Below are 22,091 nucleotides of genomic sequence, written 5' to 3' on the forward strand. Positions count from 1 at the left end.
TCATTGATCTTATAAAATTCCAGCTGTGACCCTAACAGTGCAGTTCTACCTCAGTTGAGAATACGGTGACTAATCAGTAAACAGGAAAGCTCTTAGACATCTTGTACCACAACTGCCATCACTAGACAGTGGTTTGGAAAATCAAACAAATCTTGGTATCGTATCCACTCTGAAAACACTGTACCTTTATACTGTTGAATGTTCTTCTATATGCTGTGCTAGTCTCTCTCTCTCTCTTTCTCTCTGTGAGTGTGTGCATGCCTGTGTTCTCCCTCCCTTGCTCTCTGGCTCCGCCCTGCTGTGGATAAAAGGTGGTCGTCAGGAGTCTTCTGCCTGTTTATGTCCAGTTTGCATTGGTCAGTCGGTCAAGGTGTGTGTTTTCGGGGTCTTTCTGAGAGTGAGCCCACCAATCCTTGAGATTATCTTCTCCTACGGCCGTTCAGAGGAAAGGTAAGGAGATACACTTTAATACACTTTATCATTTCATTCATCACAATGTTTGTGGGTTTCTTATCTGAGTGTCTGCAAGTGGGAGTGATGAATGAACAGAAATTGCCATGTGTGTGTATGTGTGTGTGTGTGTGTAAGGCAATGTTTAGCATGTTTGATTATTTATGAGGGGTTTATGTTGTGCATTTATGAATGTGTATACAGAAAACTTTAGAGTATATTCAGATTTTCTGATGCATACTTCTGCTTAAAGAAGTTTTGTGGGCAATTTTCTGTGATAAAGTGTTAGCTCCCCCTCCTGGTGGCGACCATATGGTGTCTTTGCATGCGTGTGTGATTGAGCTAGTGTGTATCTGATTGTGAACTGTTAGTTTAACTCTAAGTTGTGAGAGGAATATAAAGCAGACGTCCATTAGAGGCACAATGAGACGAGACTTGTGAAGGCAGGCTGTCTTTGTTTTAACATTCATGTGTGGAAATAAACAGTGTGGCTGTCAGTCAATCAGTTTAGCTTTGCAAGTGAGACTTTTGAGTTGCGGAAATGAGCAAATAGCAACCGGGCATATTTGGGTTATTTAGTTGTAGCATGCTTCTGTTAGTAGTTTCATTAATAAGCTAATGTTAGACCACTTAAATGTGCTGACCTGTCAGAATTGGTATTTAAAAATGATGTAGCGTTGTGTCTTAAATTCTGTCATGATGAGGACTTCTATGTTCCGTAAAAAAGGGTGATTTGCTTCCGGATCAGGTCTTTTTGTAAATAGGAGGGTATTTTACTTAAGAGGCTCTCAAATGAGCCTTCATAACCAATGTCCATCACATATACACAGGGACAGGTTTAGTGATTTAAGGTTCTGTTAGCAATTCCAGCCATGGGCCCCAAAAGTTTTAAAATGCACCTTTTCTACTTTATTTTTTATATATTTTGCTGTTTTCTTTTCTTATATTACTCAATCTCCTTTTCTACATTTATCTTAATGCAAAATAATGATAATAATAACATGTAAAGCATCTTGTAAATCTTTTGAATTGATTTGCTATCTTTAAATGAATTTAACTAAAAATAATAAATAAGCTATTTCATTTTTAAAACTAAATCTTTTCTGATTTGGCTGCTGTAAGGGTCCAAGTTTTAGAGTGGGGGCACATTTGTGCAGATGTAATAATTACATTCAAATTAACATTTTTAGACCCTCACCGTGCAAATATGATAGGAAGCAATGTTATATATACTTTTTATGTATAATCTTGACTTCTAGGTATTTATTTGGGGGTCCTCAGATTTTTTGGGGCCCTTAGATTTCCTGGGGGCCTAAGTGGCTGCTTACCTTGCTTACTGGTTAAATCTGCCCCTGCATATGCAGACTGATATTAATATATATTTTTTATTTCTCTTCTTCTCACTAGCATTTGGATATTATAGTACACAAGACAATGCAAAGAACTTGCTAGGTTAGTTGGTTTTCTTAAATGTTCCTTGCTTTCATTTTTTTAGTGCTCTTGCATGTGTGTCAAGCAGTCAAATCCCAAAAAGTACTTGTTATAATATAATTATAATATAATATACAATTTTCATCATTTTGTTTTTACTGTATACCAAATATTGAATAGCCATGTTAATGTCATGTAAAACAATCCCAGTTTCAACAGGATTTTCAAATTAAAAAGAGCAAAAACAAATAAGTATGCATTTTACTACACTTGTGATAAATCACTATGATTATGAAAAACTATGTCTTCATAATCTCCATTGATTTTTACTAACTGTCCATTCTGGAAGGCTGGACAAACTTTAAAGCCTGAATTAATGTGGAATGTCATTGCTGTTTTAATGCTTAGTGATATGTATTCATTCAATAGTTTTTGTCTACTGAAGGTCTTTGGGGTTCAAAATGCAGTACCCTAGAGAAAATAAAAAGTTTTAGAGAAATGTTTAAAGAATTTGATCACAGATTTACATGTTCATGGCTCAATTAATTCAGCCAGTTGTCAAATTGACATTTAGATTTATTTTTTTAGAATAGATATATTAATAAATAATATATTTTTATATATAAATTTTTTTGAACTGAACAAATTATTATCAACTCAAATCTCACTGCAATTCTTTCAAAAACAACAATTTAAATAATTAAATATATTTAAACCCAGGTGAAAAGTCATCTTAAAGCAATAAAAAAATAGTCAGAATATTTTACATAAAACGAAAAACAGAATGTTGTTCACTACAGTTGACATTATGTAATCTGTAATCAGTAAAAGACTTAAATCTTTAAGGAATATAACTTTGTCTACCTAATGTAGGACTTTAAAGGATTTAAAACAGCTTAATAGAATATCAAAACAATCCAGCATAATGAAGAATCTCATAACAAGTGAAACTGAATGTTTCAATATAGCTGAGCATTTTGAAATACAATAATCTTCTAAATTAGACAGATGGATGGATGCATGGATGGATGGATGGACGAATGGATGGACGAATGGATGGACGAATGGATGGATGAATGGATGGACGAATGGACGAATGGATGTATGGATGAACAGTTTCACCAAGAACCATACATTCTCAGAATAACAATATGTTCCAGTAATATATAAAGTATAATATTTTTTTACTACAATAGATGCTAAAGATTCTTCCTGGAACAGTCAATCCAAATAAAAATAGATACAGTGGATAGATAGACAGATTCTTTCCATCTTTCTAATTATTTTAATTCTCTCTCTCTCTCTCTCTCTCTCTCTCTCTCTCTCACTCTCTCTCTCTCTCTCTCTCTCTCTCTCTCTCTCCCCACACACACACATGCAGTTTGAGGCTAGCAGATCCTCGCTGTGTTTCTCACTCTTATTAACACTCAGCTGTTAAAATGCTTCTAAATGACCCAACAGATGCTCAGAGAGAATGAAGACCCTGTTGTACATCCAAAAAAAAAGAGAGACCTGTTTATTTCACAGACGGGCTGGGAGCTCTGATTCCCAGTGCACAAAATAAGCTGTCTGCCTCATCAGAACACAGATAAAAGAAGACATTGACATTGAAACATGCGCTGTAAAACAAATAACTTTTTATAACTGTGCTCATTTCTAATCTCTTATATAAACTTGCCATCATATACCTCTTAAGTTATTTTAATTTTTAGTAATTCATGTATAAGGGTTTAAGTAAATTATAATGGGTTTTTAAGGAATTAGTGATTATACATATGTAATACAGCAGATTTAATCCTACACTGTAAAACCCAACAGTCAACTTTATCAAATGAAATGAGTGTAGTTAAATCAAAATTGAAAGTTAATTCTTCTCATCAGAAAAGAGTTTTGAACTCAGTGTTGAGGATAATGAGTTAATTAAATATATTTTTACTTCAACTTAAATAAAGTAAGTTTACAGTACTCATATAGATTAATTTTTAACTCAAATGGTTTGCTGTAATCGGTTTCCTCAAATGATTTGAGTTGCCTTAACTTATTGGGTTTTACAGTACTCTGTAGGTTTGAGTTCTCTTCATTTATTGGGTTTTACTGTGCTCAAATTGCTTCATTTACTCAAATGTAGTAGGATTACTTTTTGAACCTAAATGGTTTGTAGCAATCAGTTTCGAGTTACCTTAACTTCTTGGATTTTACAGTGTACTTATATTTCAGATGTAGAAAGTAAATTGGTAATTCATGTACAAGGGTTTAATTCAATTTAAATGTCTTTTTAAGTATTAGTGAGTATACAATTGAATGCAGCAGATTTAATGCTACTTTTATTCCTGATGTAGAAGGTATCCTGTTTATTTATTTTTTTTTTCTGAGCAAATAAAATAATATATTTACTACGATTTACAGAAGACAGAACCATGTTGAGCATACTTAGATCAAGAATCATTTTATGACATTCATTCACCGCTGAAGAATTACACTGCACTGCAAAAAACGACTTAGTTACTTTACTTGAAAAAGTGAGTAAACCCATTGCTTTAAAAGTCAAGCTGACTTTATATAAAAATAATAATAAGTTAACCCATTTTAGCTTAGAACTGTTAAGTTAACGTAACCCATTTTTTAAATTATGCACACACACTGTAAAAAAAGCTGGCTTTCACACAATTCCTTTATGTTCTCCCAACACAAATTGATTGTTAGCTTTATTGTTTTTACAAACTTAAGTGGATTGAACATAAAACAATTAAGTTGTCTTGAAAACAACTCAAGAATTGTGTTGTTTGTGTTGTTTCAGCTCATTTTAAATAAGTACTTTGAACAAGCAACAAAAATCATTGTTTTAGAGTGCAGTTCAAGACAACAAGTTTTCTCACTCAAGTAAGGTCAACTAATCTTTTTAAAAACAACACATTTTTAAGTAGAGTCAACTAATCACTTTTTACAGTGTAATTAATTGTCATTGTAAATGTGTTATTTTATATATCAAGTACAGGTCAGAATGTTGTTTCATTTTTACATAAATATGCTTATTAACAATGAAACATTATTTTATCATCCATCATTTTATTTACATAATTAATACCTTCACTTGAATTTATTATACGTTTTATGTGTATAAAATCACATACAAAATGTAAACAAGAGAAACATCTATTCTATGACCCACAAACAATTCTATTTACTATTTACCAACATATACAGTATAGTCAGAATTATTAGCCCCTGTTTATTTTTTCCCAATTTCTGTTTAATAGAAAGAATATTGTTTTCAACACATTTGTAATAATAGTTTTATAAATCAATTTCTAATTGATTTATTTTATCTTTGCCATCATGACAGTAAATAATATTCGACTAGATATTTTTCAAGACACTTCTATATAGCTTAAAGTGACATTTAAAGGCTTAACTAGGCTAATTAACTTGGCAGGTTAGGGAACTTAGGCAAGTTATTGTATAACGATGGTTTGTTCTGTGGACTATAGAAAAAATATATAGCTTAAAGGGGCTAATAATTTTGTCTTTAAAATGGTTTTTGAAACATTTTGCTGAAATAAAACAAATAAGAGCTTCTCCAGAGGGAAAACATATTAATAGACATACTGTGAAAATGTCCTCGCTCTGTTAAACACCATTTGGGAAATTAAAAAAAAAAAAAAATCAGAGGGGGGCTAATAATTCGGACTTTAACTGTACATTAATCAACTTCTTCAACTGATAGTCTGAAATCTACTGACGTCACTATATCACAACCTCCCTTGATTTGCACTAGGATTCACCCCTCCATCTCTTCCCACCGAGAGCCCGAATAAAAGTGTTGTCATTGATGATTTATGCGCTTCTTTTGTCAATGCACTGCTCTGTAAAGATGGAAGAAAAAGGGTGTGAGAGACCGAACGAAAGAAAGGACGAGGGTGAATGAGGGTCTATAAGCAGACAAGAGCAAGGAAGGGATTGCTTTAAGTTGTGTCGGCCATCTGGGTTCCTCAGCGAGCGGCCGAATGTGAGTGTTTAACTAGACTTATTTGCAGAGGCGTTCATGTATTCATTGAAATTCCAGGAGAGCATTTCACAAACAGCATGGAGGACTTTCATTTTTACTAGGGTCAGAGGTCCTGTTTAGGATAAATTTAGCCACCTAAGTAATCCTTATTGTCAAATCTTAAACTGATAGATTAAAGTACTATAAATGTAAGAGCTTTGTATAGTAGTGTAAGGCGATGATAGTATTACAGTTTGCCAAAGACGCATTCATTTGACAAAAAAAATAATAATTACAAGTACTCTGTAAAAAATTCTGTGATCAATTAGTCCTGACAGCTTATGTTTTAGGTCATTGTAACTTAATAAACTGAGTTAATCATGTTCTAACTTAATTTTATAAATTACGCAAACTGTTATAAGTCACAATATATAAGTTCAATAGTCTCATAAGGATAATTTGATTCAGGATAAAAATTTAAGGCAACCAGGATTTTTTTACAGTGTGGTAGTATTCATTCAATTTCCTTTGCCTTAGTACCTTTATTCATCAGGAATCAGAATGAACCGCCAACGTATCCAGTATATGTTTTACACAGGCGATGTCCTTCCAGCTGCAAACCTGTACTGGAAAACCCACATACACTTTCACATTCACACACATACACTACGACCAATTGAGTTTATTCAGTTCACCTATACCACATGTCTTTGGACTGTTGGGGAAACCGGACCACCTGGAGTGCTTTCACAAACACGGGGAAAACATGTAAACTCCACACAGAAATGCCAACTGACCAAACCGGGACTTAAACCAGCAACCTTCTTGCTGTGAGGTGACGGTGCTAACCACGAGCCACCATGTCGCCATAGTAATATTGTGTCACGATTTAAAATAGCTGTTTTCTATTTTAAAATATTTATTTATGTGGTGGTAAAGCTGAAATTTGTAACAACTTTACTGCATTTTGATAAAAAAAAATTTGAGAAAATGTTTGAATATGTTGTTTGGTGTGTATGAAACATCTATTATTACCATCAATGTTGAAAACTATTTGGGCAGCATGGTGGTGCAGTGGGTAGCACAATCGCCTCACAACAAAAAGGTTGCTGGTTCTAGCCATGGCTGGGTCAGTTGGCGTTGCGTGGAGTTTGCATGTTCTTCCCATGTTTGCATGGGTTTTCTCCAGGTGCTCCGGTTTCCCAGTCATGGGTTGCAGCTGGAAGGGCATCCGCAGTGTAAAACATGGGCTAGATAAGTTGGTGGTTCATTCATGAATGAACGAAAACAATTTTTTATATGACAACATATCTTTCAGTATTGTTTGATGAATAGAACATTCAGACATACATTTATTTGAAGTTTATAAATGTGTCAAAATGTAACATTGTAAATGTTTTTATTGGCATTTTTTCATCAATTTGCCTAACTACTGCTGAATAAAATTATACATTTTCTAAAAGCCATACTGATTTCCTTTGAATGACACTGAGTAATTTCATCTTAAATCAAGTGGTATAATATTATTCTGGGCAATGCAGTGGCACAGTAGGTAGTGCTGTCGCCTCACAGCAAAAAGGTTGTTGGTTTGAGTCTCAGATGGGTCAGTGGGCATTTCTGTGTGGAGTTTGCATGTTCTCCCCGTGTTCGTTTGGATTTTCTCTGGGTGCTCCAGTTTCCCCCACAGCCCAAAGACATGCGGTACAGGTGAATTGGGTAGGCTAAATTGTCCAAAGTGTATGAGAGTGTATGGATGTTTCCCAGAGATGGTTTGCAGCTGGAAGGGCATCCGCTGCATAAAACATGTGCTGGATAAGTTGGCGGTTCATTCTGCTGTGGCAACACCAGATTAATAAAGGGACTTGACCGAAAAGAAAATAATTGAATGAATGAATGAATGAATGAACAATATTATGCTATTATATAAATTGTTCTGGTCACTGCAGTGATGCCTGACTAATAATAAAACAAATTTTCCTGTAAGATTTACATACTGATTGCTCTATTTTAATGTGGGTAAATTAAACTTCATTTGACATATTGTAGAAATATGAAGTCATTTAAAAAGTCTGAAGTGTTTAAGATGTAACTGGACTACACTGTAAAAGAAATGTTGGGTTCCACACAATAGTTTTGTGTTGATACTACATGAAGGAATTAAATTAACAATTTTTTTGTTTTACAAATTTAAGTAGATTAAACATAAAACAATTAATTTGTATAAAAAAACTCAAGAATTTTGTTGTTTCAACTGATTTTAATTAAATAGTTTTAACAAACTGCAAATGTAATTTTTTTATTCACTGTTTTTTATTGTTCTATTTTGGTTCATGACAAAATAATACAAACACAAATTACAAATGATCACTGGTATGCCTACTAAATGTAAAGCCAGGATGTATACAGTGGTTACTAAGGACAAAAGTACAATATTATAAAAAGTACCTGGTGAGTAATGTAAAATTGTATTTGAAGGCATCGTCACATAAAAAAAAAGTCTTCCCACACTGGGATACATAAAGGGACCCCTGCATCGTCCCTATTAGATAATTTATAATCTAAACGCTCATATAAAGCTGCTTTAGTCTTTATATTGACCCATTTTTTCAACACTAGAATTTTAAGATGACTTTAACTCACTGAAATCCCCACCATGATAGCAAATGTAATTTTTGGAGTGTATGATCCCTGAATTTAACATTTTTCATCAGTAAATGACATCTCTGCGAACTGACTGACTGAACTGACAAATTTCACAAAATGTCACATATGAGAATGTGTGATTTGATTTAAAAACTAATTTAGATATTAAAATTACATGAAACTCTATGACTTTTTCCATGACATTTAATTAATGCTGTCAAATCCGCTGACAGGCTTTAGTTTTGTAGTGGATGCTATTATTAGCATTGCAGTACATGATGCTAAATCAAGTGAAATATTTTTATGACGTTCTGATTGGTCTACAGCCAGAAAATATATCTCTACATTGCAAAGAGTGGAAAGCTTAGAAGCCTATAGCATATCTGTGTGATTCTCAGCAGCCCGAGAAAAAGCCATAGGTCAACTCTGTCATTTCCGTCATCTTAATACAATTCTTGCTTCATTTACTTCATAGCCTGTATTTTTGTTCCGTAGAATGAATTAATTAAGTACTGTATAAAAAAAACATGGATTTGGTTATTTAACAAAAGACAAGCCACATCAAAAAAAGTAAAAGAGTAAAAGTAAAGCAATGTACACATGCACATGCACAATGCACTGTTTGCTGTCTGGGATTCCTGCAGTGTGAAAGGTGAATTGCTGAAAATTTCTTTCTAGTTACTGAGAACGTCCCTGGAGAGTTTTGGAAGTGTGAAATTCCAGTAAAGGGCATCTTGCTTCCTGTTTTTGACATGCTTTTAGTAAAAAGAAAGGTAGTTTAAAGGTTTAAGTGTTACATTTCATTTAAGTGTGTAGATAATTTTTTGGATTGACGATTGGGATATCTAAAGTAGGTATGAGGAGATGATAACACTCAAATTCATTGTTATATTGTTCAGTCAAATTCAATATATATTTTGTAAAGAATTATAAATGTTTTTCATAGAAGTCTGTTTTTTAGCAACATTCAAAAATTTAAGCTAAATTGCTTGGTTTTCGAGGTTTGGACATTTTCATTACATTAATTTAGATTAATCATCATAATTCATGAATATTCATGATTTTCTCAAATCCCACTGTACCCTACAACACACACTTATTTTCTTGATACCTTAGCAGTAGTCATTGCATTCTTCACCTTTTGTTTCTCATGTTACTGAATTAAACCTTTACAGTCAATTTAAGTAACCAACAAATGTGATTAAATGTAAATGCGAAAAAAGAAAATCACAACCACTGTGCTCATATGACATTCTCTCAATAAGCATTTTGCTAGTTTAATGTTGTAACTTTTATTTCTTATCATGTGATTTAGTGTGCTGTAATTAAAATTAATTGAAGCTGTTAGTATTGTTCTGTACATTACATTTAGGTCCTTTATTTAAATGTTGTAAGTTATTTGTATTAAACCTTGATAAATTGAGGTTCATTTACATGATTTGCTATTAATAAGCAGTCAATTTTTTGATTGGCACTTGTCAATGTATCACTTTATTTATTAAATAATAAATAGATTTTCTTACTGATTATTAATTGGTTGTTTAATTCTTTGTTTTGTTTTCACAGGCCATGGCCATGGCTGCTTTCCTGGTAGCTTTGGTGCAACTGACTTTTTTGCCATTAGCTTTTGGAGGTGGATATTATCCACACAAGTCGCATCCTCAGCAACATCAACCCTTACCACAGATGCACATGGGCATGGGAAAGGAAATGCCACACATGCCATATCCACACTACAGAAAAGATCTACCAATGCACCTTAACAAAGGCAAGGATAACAAAGGTATGAGCACTTATATATATTAGCGCTTATCACATTGTATATAGTATACATTAATATTGTTAGCTTGTTATTATTTTACATTGGACAACAAGGTATGGATATACTTAGTCATTACTGTATCTAATGCACACATTTATTACCTATAAATTTGTTTTACTAATTTGTAAATTTATTTGGTTTTCATTAAATTCCATTAATGACATATATTTTTATACCTTGTCCTGAATTTGTCTCTTGCATAGGTGAGACCATTCCCAGAGGTGAGCAGGGTGTTCAAGGTCAGCCTGGAGCTCAAGGGCCTGTTGGTCCTCCTGGGCCCCAAGGACCTCCTGGGCCTCAAGGCAATGGTATCCAAGGCCCTCCTGGAAAGCCAGGACCTCCTGGTCCTCCAGGATATCCTGGAATTGGTAAGCCAGGAATGTCAGGTATGCCTGGTAAAGCAGGAGATCCTGGGCAACCTGGACAACCAGGTGAACAGGGACCCAGAGGTGAAGATGGACAACCAGGCATCGCTGGACCCCCTGGCCCTCCAGGACCCTCTGGCTTGCCAGGAATAGGAAAGCCTGGTGGACAAGGATTACCAGGACAGCCAGGGAATAAAGGAGAGCCAGGACATAAAGGTTTTCCTGGTCTTCCAGGGTTACCTGGACCTAAAGGAGACAGAGGAATTGGACTACCGGGCCCACAAGGACCCAAAGGGCCAGTTGGGCCACCTGGACTTCGAGGGCCAGCTGGATTGCCAGGGGTGGGTAAGACTGGCCTTCCTGGCATACCGGGTCCAGCTGGTGTGCCAGGCAAACCTGGAGAGCCTGGCGAGCCAGGCCCAGAGGGTCCACCTGGGGAAAAGGGCCCACAGGGTCCACAAGGGGCACCGGGTATTGGAAGTCCAGGAGAAAAAGGATTACCGGGCCAGCCAGGTACACCTGGCCACAAAGGATTACATGGACCTCCAGGGTTACCTGGAAAACCTGGGCTACCTGGATTTGGAAAACCTGGATATCCTGGCCCAAAGGGTGACAGAGGAATGGGAGGGCTTCCTGGTCCTCAAGGACCAAAAGGAGAAAAGGGTCATATGGGTCAACCAGGCATGATGGGTCCCCCTGGTCAAACTGGCCTTCCAGGCCCTTCAGGACCAATAGGAGCACCAGGTGAAGTTGGTTCACCTGGACTTAAAGGAGAGGGAGGTGCAGGAGGTGCCAAGGGAGATCCAGGACCTATTGGGCTAACAGGTCCTCCAGGAATTCCTGGCCAACCAGGACAACCAGGTGAAGATGGAGAACCTGGGCCAAGAGGACCGCAAGGACCTATTGGTCCCAAAGGAGAAGGTGGCAGCAATGGTCTACCTGGTCCCCCAGGTCAATCTGGCCTACCTGGTCTTAAAGGAGAAACTGGTCCACCTGGTCCTGAAGGACCACGGGGTCCCACAGGCATTCCAGGACTTGCAGGACCAGGAGGACTACTTGGGCCACCTGGACCTCCCGGGCCAAAAGGAGAAGTTGGTCCACCAGGTCAAGCTGGTCAACCTGGTGAAGGCAGCCCTGGAATCCAGGGTCCAGTTGGTCCTCCAGGTCCACCAGGCCCAAATGGATCACCAGGTCAGCCAGGAATCCAAGGTCCACCAGGGCCTCCTGGACCGCCAGGCCCCGCTCCTTCCCCTGATCTAATGGGTGTTCTTCCTGAAATGGGTCCTGCCCTTGATGGTGTGAAAGCTGGCTACAAGAAAGGGAAATATGCAGGTGAGGGTGATATGATGGGTGCCAACGGCCTGGAGATGCCTGCTTTCACTGCCAAACTCACCGCACCATTCCCTCCTGTTGGCACACCAATAGTGCTTGACAAACTATTGTACAATGGACGTCAGAATTACAACCCTCAGACAGGTGTGTTCACCTGTGACCTCCCAGGTGTTTACTATTTTGCATATCATGTGCACTGCAAGGGTGCAAATGTATGGGTTGGGCTCTACAGAAATGGAGAACCGGTTATGTATACATATGATGAGTACAAAAAGGGATTCCTTGATCAAGCATCTGGGAGTGCTGTGATTCCTTTACAACCAGGAGACACAGTCTATTTACAATTACCATCTGACCAGGCGGCTGGATTTTATGCAGGACAATTTGTCCACTCCTCCTTCTCCGGGTTTTTACTTTACCCAATGTAAATAGCAAGAATAAGTAAGAATTTGAAGGAAAAATAAAGAAGAAAGGACTGACATTCAAATGTTTGACTTTTAAAAAATGTCTGAATTTTTAAGTATGTGCTCACAGGAAAGAAAGAAGACTTATTGAAAAAGCTCATTTAAAGATCCCAATAATATCAGTCAATATCTACAGACTGTGTGGGTATATGCAATGCTAAATGACAGAGTACTGTGTCTATAAAGATACACTGCACAATGACTCTCGCAGATTGTAGTAAGAATAATCAATTCGACACTGCATTTAAACAGACTGAACAAAATTTGACAAAATGGATTGTTTTTGTAATGTATTTATGTATTTGCTTAATTGATGGTATCCAACATGAGTATACATGCTTTAAAATGTTTAGCACACTATTTTATTGTCTTTTTGACATTTGCATGATAACTAATGTATTTGTTTTGAATGAGATGAGAAAAGCCATTTGATTTTTCAAAAACACGACATATCTGATTGTTTCTTTATCAATGTTTTTTTATGTAGTTTTGCACACTTACTGTAATGCAAGCGCTATGTGAACTGCAACAATGTGTGTGTGTGTGTGTGTGTGTGTGTGTGTGTGTGTGTGTGTGTGTGTGTGTGTGTGTGTGTGTGTGTGTGTGTGTGCAGGGGCATAGCAACTAGGGGGTGGGGGTGGCAGGGGGATATGTGCCCCCTCAGTTTTAGAGACAGACCATTTAGAAACAGGTGATTAATAATTATATGAACGTAAACTTTTGGATCTCAATCAGCTGCGTGTGTGTGTGTGTGTGTGTGTGCACTGTATGTGTGTGTGTACTGTATGTGTGTGTGTGTGATACATTTTTATCTTACACTCCTCCCCCTCAAACATACTAGCTTAAACTACCAATTTATTTGAAAACCACCTCTATCTCTGTAATGAATTGTCGTAAAAATTATCATTTTAACTGTAATTACACCAATCATATATCATATCACTTCCATAGATTCCATTCTACTTAGAATGGCTTTTTCTGTCTTTTATTTTCTTTATGGACTACTGACTGTGTAATAACCTTTCTTTTATTTGTTGCTCACTTTTAAACAATGGTGCTGAAACTGTCTGATCCAGTGAAGTTTATGAATCACTCATGGCCTCCAATGTGTTTCTTTTTTTATTTCCTTAGTTTTTTGTCTGTTTTTGTAAATAAAGATGATTTACATCCATAAATACATGACAGTCGCATTCTTTTGTCTAAATTTTGTAACAATTAAATGAACATGTTTCTTTTTAACAATCTGATTTTCTACCATTTAAATTTTTTTACTATGTATGAAAATTGTGTATGTGATTTTGCCAACATCTATGCTGATCCTGGATCATTCCTGTTCAAAAACATAATCTATACCTCATCTCTACCCCGAAATTCAAACCCTACTGTAAACTATTACTTAAATCAGGGTGGCTTGATAGCTGGTTGACAATGATCCAAAAGCACATAACCCTAACAGTAAGCCTAGCAACATAAACTGTAAATGTATCGCTTAAATCTGATTGGTTGTTTGGAATGTTGTTCCAGAATAAACAGATTTTGATTAAGGAACATGTCCTGCTTGGTGAAATCACACTAACTGTTTGCAAATACTAAGGTTATATTTTAACATGAACTGTTATTATGGCTGCTCATTTATTGTAATAGTAAATAAAAATGTATTTAGTAACAATTGTATTAAAGAAGTAGCACAGACACAAGTGATATCAATAATAGGCTACTTGAAATATAGTCATTATTAATGCAATACAACATAATTGTGGTGCACAGAAGGTCATCAAAAAGAAGCACATAGATTGTATAAGTCATGTTACATATTTCCCATATTTATTAATATATTATTATTGTACATTGTAACTATTTAAATGACTAACCCAATATGTTTTTGCAAAAAAGAAAAGAAAAAAACTGGTAATATCGAAAGCTTGTGAATATTTAGTTTAGCCTTTCATTCTGACGTTTCTTGATAACCTCTCTTTGGATCCCAGCTAACATAAGACCAGCGGGCCACTGGCGGCCCGCCGGCGGCAAAGTCGGCGGTCCACCGGCGGGCGCCGCCCGCGGTCCACCGTCAATTTGCTCATCGTTATTCCAGCGGCCCACCAGCGGCTGCCGCCGCTTTTCCGACGGTGGTCCGCCATCGGACCGCTGGTTTTAAATAAGTGTCCGCTGGCGGCCCACGGTCGGTCCACATGTCATTTTTGAATATTATATTAGCCTTTACAATTGTATTCGATATAAATATGTCCAATAATGAAATCAAGTACAAAATACTTAATCATTATAACATTTATTTATAATACTGCATAACGAACATACATTAAACACTTAGATTATAATCAAATGTTTCGAAATCACATACGTTAACAAATATAACAAAATAAATAAATACATATAAAATACATACAAATATAATATAACAACATACATACAACAGTTACATTTTACAGTAGTTTTATAAGTAATGTTATAAGTAATGTTAATGGTTTAAATATGAACTAATATGAACAATACCTGTACAGCATAATTTATGTACAGCATTTACTAATGCATTAATAAAAGCAGTCATGCTTGTTAACATTAGTTAATACATTGCGAGTTAACATGAATAAACAATTAACAACTTTTACCATTTACCAACATTAGCAAAGATGAATACTGTAATAAATGTATTGTTTAATATGTTAGTAAATACATTAACTAATACATACAACCTTATTGTAAAGTGGTAGCCATTCAACAATGAGTTTTCTATAATAAAGACAACTTTGAAGACTTTGAGACTTCTCATTAAAAAAATAAACTTAAAAACATTATAAATAAATTTGTATTATTTATATTTTAACATTATTATAATTATTTATTATAATATTATATTAAATTATAACTTTCTTATGACATTTAACGTTATTATAAATAACATAAAAATAAATTACATTGTGAATAAATTTTAAAATACATATTACAATAAATCTAAATGTGCATTATTATTACAAAATCAAACAGTAAAACATCTGCAGGTTATTAATAACTACACTGGGGCAGCCCAGTGGCTCAGACTGTCACCTCACAGCAAAAAGGTTGCTGGTATGAGTCCCGGTTGGGTCTGCTGGCGTTTCTGTGTGGAGTTTGCATGTTCTCCCTGTTTTGGTGTGGGTTTCCACCACAGTCCAAACACTTGTGCTATAGGTAAATTTGAATATAGTGTAGAAGTGTCTGTGAATACGAGAGTGTATGGGTGTTTCACTGTGCTGGGTTGCAGCTGGAAGGCCATCCGCTGTGTAAAACATATGCCAAAGTAATATCCAGTTCCTTACGCTGTGGCGACCCCTGATATTAAGCTGAAGGAAAATGCAGGTTCTTTTGTCTGCCCCCTCATGATTAGCAGATCCTAATAAAAATGTCTTGGAGGCTCCCTTCCGCTGTTTCTCTTGTAGCAGGCTTCTTTCTTATCCTGAAATAACAGAATCATCAGTCATCATTTTTGTCCATCATCAGTAACTAGATCATTATTGACATTAATGTTTGTATTTTTTATTGTCTTTTTATTGGACATCAAGACTGCATTGATTTGATCGATAACATTAATTTACACTTTAAAAGTAACACTGAAATATTTTTAAAGTTTAAAATAAGGATTTTTATTTTCAATACATTTTAAAATATATTTGGTAACACTTTATTTTGATGGTCCATTTGAGTATTAATAGACTGTCTGCTTAATATCTCTTGATTCTGCTCCTTCAACAGACATTAACTGACTTTAAGAAACTTACCAAGTACATGTCAACTTACACCAACCCTAACCGCAACCCTAACAGTCTACTTATAATCTAATGAGAATTAGTTGGCATGTAGATGCAATGCACCTTAAATTCAAAAAACAGACCATCAAAATAAAATGTGACCATGTATTTTATTAATGTGAGGTCAAAGCTGATTTGTTAGCATCATTACTCCAGTGTCAGATGACCCTTCAGAAATCATTCTAATAGGCTAATTTGTTTGATGCAGTTGATATTAATATTAACATTAATAAAATTAATCATTGGGAGTACTTTTAAGTGACACTATAATATTACTTACCTTGAATGAAGTCTGGCAAGGAAAAACAAAGTGGTAGAGTGAGTGGAGGACGATCCAAAATCTAGAAAGAAGTAATAAAAATATATATATTACTAACACATTTTAAGAAATAGATACTTGTATTAAACAAGGGTGCATAAAACTGATCAGAAGAGAGTTAAGATTTCTGATTCAAATACTTTTCAATATAAACTTCCTATTCATCAATGAATCCTGAAATAACAAAACATGATAAAAATAAGAAATTGTGCTTGATCAGCAGCAAATTATGAATACAATATTACATTTTGGACTGGAGCACTGACGCTGTAAATTCAGCTTTGAGAAAAGCAATGTAAAACATTTTTAAAACCACTCACTTATGTTTGGATGTCAAAACTTTAAAATAACTGCAATCAAGACATGTATTAGTTGCATGATAATGTAGGGATTTCTTATAAAAAAATGCACATTAATCTATTTAACAGTTAATTATAGTCTTACCTGTGTTTCCTCCAGCTCAGTGATTAGCTCCCTTCATCTTGGCTCTTCTCTTCTGTTGTAGGGGTAATTTTGTCACTTCTGAAACCACAGAGCACTTTTTAAAATTGATATTAGTTTACATTACTGTGAAATATCAAAGTAACACATATGTACTAACTTTAACATTTTAATTCGCTCTTGTCGACAGTACAGTGCTTATTTTAGGCTAAATAAAGTAAACTACCTCCAATAAAACATTGTGAAACCTCTCATCTACACATAAAATGTAATTAAAAGCCAACACTTTTATAAACAATAGCTAGCCTAATGCTAACGTTACCTCTGCTAAGACTCTAACGGACTTTTTTAAGACACACCAGTCTCTATAAAAAACACGTTCAACAGAAATATGTCAATTACCAGTAAGAAAAGTGTCAGAAACAGTTGTATGTAACATTTGCGTGATTTTAGCGACTAAACTTACCTGAAATTAGTGAAAACTGCCGCATGAGAGAAGTGCTGTTGACGGTCAGGTGTCGTGTCGTTGCTCCGTTTCCATGACAACGCTCTCTGCTGCAGTGCTTGAATGGGGCTCGGTAATGGACACTTTAAAGTCACGCAGCATTTACATAAACATTTAAACAATTCATAAACATATTAAATAATGACATTTTATATTAAATCTTGATTATTAAACTCAATTTTGTTTTGTTTTAATAATAACCTGTTATATTTAAAACCTCTTTTAGTTTTATATACTAAACTTTGCTTTTATTAATAACTATATTTTTATTCAGTGCCTTATTCGTTTTAAATGTAAAAAGTGTTAAACAAAAGTACTTATATCAGGTACAGAACAGCCTACAACATTAAAAACATCACCGGGTGGGCCATCGGTTTGCCAATGGTGTCCCGACGGCGGTCCACCCACGGTAATCCGCTGGCGGCGTGCCACCCAAAAAACGCCGGTGGGCCGACATAACTTTTAGAATGGGCGGCTTGCCGCCGGTGAGCTGACGGCGGTCCGCTCGTATCAAGCCGCTGAATTTGTGCCGACCAAAAAACGCCAACGGTCCGCCAACTCATTGTTTGCTGGGATCTTTCTAGTCACGTGACCGAATTAATATTAATAACCCAGGCAGGCATTACGCCAGATGTTACATTACATCCGCTTTCCACAGAATGGCCGTCGAGGACCTAATTAATATTCATGAGACAATCCCCCACATCCTGCTCAGTGCTCGGTGATGCTGAGGATGCGCAGAAAGAGATGCTGCTGTCAAATCAATGCGTGCGGAGGGGCGGAGAGATCCTTTACTGCCTATCTTGTGCGCATGATCAACATATTATTGCCTTTCATTGATAAAAAGCCTTTGTGTTAACATTTCCTCATCTTGGGTACTCGCTGGCGCTTTCGGATACGTTTTATCAAGATATACGGTAGGTTATATTGCCGATTTAAAGGCGCATTGCATGAAAAGTAGTTGTCGATGTGTACAGTGTCACGTCTTTTAATTACGTCTCTTGAACGGTGAGTTTAGTTTATCCCTCATCCGGAAACCGGCAGGCAAGATGTACCTATGTTTTTGAGTTGTCCAGAAAAAGGCATTATTGTGTTTCACTTTCGATGCTTATATATGAAAACGCAAAATTGGTCAACTTAGCTTATAGACTGCTACAGCTTTGTCTATACGCGGATATACTGGATTTAAAGATAAGGTAATTTAGATTTAGTAAATTTGTAATATTTGTTTCATTGTGGTAAAGGTCTGGTGAGAATTTTCTCCAATTAAAACATTAATTTAGATTTTTATAATTTTCCCTAAGTTAAAACATTGGTATTGTGTTGTCTGTTTGTCTGTCTATCTGTATTGAATCTTGAATCTGTTTGTCTATGAAATTCTCTATCTATCTATCTATCTATCTATCTATCTATCTATCTATCTATCTATCTATCTATCTATCTATCTATCTATCTATCTATCTATCTATCTATCTATATATATATATATATATATATATATATATATATATATATATATATATATATATATATATACTGCTCAAGAAAATAAAGGGAACATTGTGTTGTTGAAGTGTTCCCTATTTTTTTTTTTTTTTGAGCAGTGTAAATACAATTACAATCATTTTCAAATGGTCACTCATTTTCTCAATAGCTGTAGTATCAATATCCAGTCTTTATCTTTCTGACTAATAAGACAAAGATAAATCATTAAGGTAATTATTTTTTTCATATTCACACTTTCACTCACTTTTGAACAGTGACAACTTGCGACACAGTCCTTATATTTACCACTTTACTTTGAATATTTGCATGTAAAGTACGACTTCAAACAACCTTAGCACTATTGAACTGACTCTGAACATGTTGCTCTTTGATAGCCATTGGCTGCTAATATGATTTCCCAATTTAGATTTTGCAAAGATTACTTTTCTGAAATTATAATATTAGGAAAAAAGTCCAAATGTGCAAAAATAAAATCAACTTTACATCAATTGTTAAATCTATCTATTTTTCTGCATATACTTGCATGGTGTTCCAGTCATCTGGATATTGGCAATGGCATCTCGTGCAGGGCCAAGAGCTGCAGGGACTGATGGCGGTGATTTCAAACACAGAGAGAAAGTGGCTTCTCATTATCAAATGAGGTAACTATATCATCAAACTATCCCTGCAATCTAACATGACCAATAACATTACCAATCTATCATCATCACCAATCCTGTCTTTCAGTGCTTCATCAAAATCTGAGATAAAGAAGCTCACCGTAGTGCATTTCCTCATATGGATACTGGTGGCAGCTCAAGTGGCTGTTAGTCACCTCAATTTGGTGTCTCATGACCTGGTGGCCATGCCCTATCAGTGGGAGTATCCATATCTTCTGAGTCTCGTGCCCTCGTTTATTGGAGCGCTGGCCATGCCGAAAAACAACATCAGCTACCTGGTGATCTCCATGATAAGTGCTGGATTGTTCTCTGTGGCACCCTTGATTTTTGGTGCGATGGAAATGTTTCCTCTGGCCCAGCAGCTGTACCGACATGGAAAAGCCTACAGGTTTATCTTCGGCTTCTCGGCTGTTTCTGTGATGTATCTACTCATGGTGATTGCAATTCAAGTGCATGCATGGCAGATCTACTACAGCAAGAAGCTTCTAGATGCCTGGTTCAACTCAACACTAGAGAAGAAGAAGAAATAAAAACATTTCTGAAATCATTCACCGCTATTTATGTCTCAGTTGCTACTGTATAATGCATGGAGTCATTTATAATGTTTTATAATAAAAAGCTGATCAGTTACATCTGAAATTTTCTTCTAAAAATAGACTTTCTCCAAGAAATCCTTGTGTAGGTTCAGTCATTTCATTTCTTGTCATTGCATTGTAAGTGAAATAACTGAACATACTGTACACACAGAATCTTGAGAAAATGTTGAATTTTAGGATAAGATGTAAGATGACACTTAGAGATTTTTGCATATACTCTTCATATATAACTGTAAGCCAGTTCATTTGATGTATTTTACATGTATTGTCGTATATTTCGTATATATGTTCACTTTGCAATATAAATGTTTTAAGATTTAATTTAAAACAAAACATTTTGTTACATTGCAAGTTGTTACCTCCGATTCAGAAGGTTTGCAGTCTACAGTGTGTTTATACAGAGCCATACAATTCATATGTTACACTTTATAAATAATAATAAAAAAATACTTTAGATATTTAATTGCAGTGAATTCATTCATTTTCTTTTTAGCTTAGTCCCTTTTTTCATCAGGGGTCGCCACAGCGGAATCAACCACCAACTTATCTAGCATATGTTTTATGTTTTCATCTCCCAGCAACAACCCATCACTGGGAAGCACAGTGTAGTTAATATTAAGTATTTCATTTAATTTCTTGATGTTTCTAATTTAACAGAGTGTCAGGCTTCTCTGTGTAGTTTTAGCGCTCATTATCTGCAGAAATGTATTTTTCCTTTATTATTATCATAGTAAACAGCTTGAATGTGATTCTTTTTTTGAATGCAGGTTCAACATCCAGAGGAAAGAGTTTTGAAAATTTCACTGGTTTCATGTTTTTTTTTTTTTTTTTTAACTTGTTTAAAATGTCTAGTGGAAAAGCGGTTGGCAGTCATTATAAAGATCAAGGAAAACAGGCCTGATATTAAAGTTTTTACTTGTCCAAATATAATTTGTAATGCAAACTGAACTGATAATTTTACAAAGCCTAATATATTATTATTAACTGAATAAGAGCCTATTATTTTGGCATACTGGGAGTGAAATAGCCATAGTCAAATGTACTACATTCACAACAATTAATTATGTGGCTTTATAAGACAGATTCAAACTGGGGCCTGGGTCTATTCAGGGCACGGCAAAATATTCATTCATTCATTATTTTCTTTTTGGCTTAGTCCCTTTATTAATCTGGGGTCACCACAGCAGAATGAACCACCAACTTATCCAGCACTTGTTTTACACAGCAGATGCCCTTCCAGCCGCAACCCCTCTCTGGGAAACATCCATATACTCATTCACACTCATACACTACGGACAATTTAGCCTACCTAGAGAACTCCACACAGAAACTCCAACTGGACCAGCCGAGGCTTGAGCCAGCGACCTTCTTGCTGTGAGGCGACAGCAATAATACAATTTAAGTTATATACACACACACACACACACACACAATTTATATATTTAAATTTATTAAAAAACACATATAAAATAATAATAATTTAAAATAATAATTTACTTAGAAAGATGTTCAAATAAAAATAGTATTCTGATGATAAGAAAATAATTATTAGAATGTAATATGCAAGTATGGGCCTGATAAGATTCTGTTGGTATCATAACCTTAGATAAAAATATCTTAATTAAAAAAAAATAATCTTTTATATACCATAGGAAAAGTATAACAAAGAAGTTATAAAAATTCAGTAGTAAAATAAAATCCATTCAGGATACAGACCACCTTATCGGTAGTAATTAAATTTACAAAACAAGTGAGCAGTGTCTGGATAGC

The 22,091-nt window shown here is 35.4% G+C and overlaps 2 protein-coding genes and 1 long non-coding RNA gene across 5 annotated transcripts; 2 read left to right on the forward strand and 1 right to left on the reverse strand.

The window, feature by feature from the left end:
- Positions 1-333: 333 nt before the first annotated feature.
- On the forward strand, positions 334-13,667 carry col8a1a (collagen, type VIII, alpha 1a). 2 transcript variants are annotated; one of them, XR_015498892.1, is made up of 4 exons: positions 334-450; positions 10,076-10,292; positions 10,535-13,057; positions 13,106-13,667. XR_015498892.1 is itself a non-coding variant. In NM_001142374.1 (3 exon segments), coding segments are annotated over 2 exon segments (2,136 nt in total). In that variant the 5' UTR covers positions 417-450; positions 10,076-10,078; the 3' UTR covers position 12,457.
- Positions 13,668-15,805: 2,138 nt separating this feature from the next.
- si:ch211-283e2.7 lies at positions 15,806-17,594 on the reverse strand. 2 transcript variants are annotated; one of them, XR_015499585.1, is made up of 5 exons: positions 17,522-17,594; positions 17,059-17,136; positions 16,935-16,964; positions 16,576-16,636; positions 15,806-15,943 (listed from the first exon to the last, which is right to left on the reverse strand). It is a non-coding gene; the product is annotated as a si:ch211-283e2.7 (long non-coding RNA). The 2 variants fall into 2 exon arrangements; XR_015499584.1 differs by lacking the exon at positions 16,935-16,964.
- Positions 17,595-18,388: 794 nt separating this feature from the next.
- Positions 18,389-20,775, forward strand: jagn1a (jagunal homolog 1a). The gene is made up of 3 exons (NM_001005774.2): positions 18,389-18,477; positions 19,602-19,707; positions 19,793-20,775. The coding sequence occupies exons 2-3, from the start codon at positions 19,619-19,621 to the stop codon at positions 20,253-20,255; spliced, it is 552 nt and encodes a 183-aa protein (NP_001005774.1). The 5' UTR covers positions 18,389-18,477; positions 19,602-19,618; the 3' UTR covers positions 20,256-20,775.
- Positions 20,776-22,091: the final 1,316 nt, after the last annotated feature.

This window comes from Danio rerio, chromosome 9 (genome assembly GCF_052040795.2).
Source record: "Danio rerio strain M-AB ecotype USA chromosome 9, GRCz13ab, whole genome shotgun sequence".
Taxonomy (NCBI): Eukaryota; Metazoa; Chordata; class Actinopteri; order Cypriniformes; family Danionidae; genus Danio; species Danio rerio.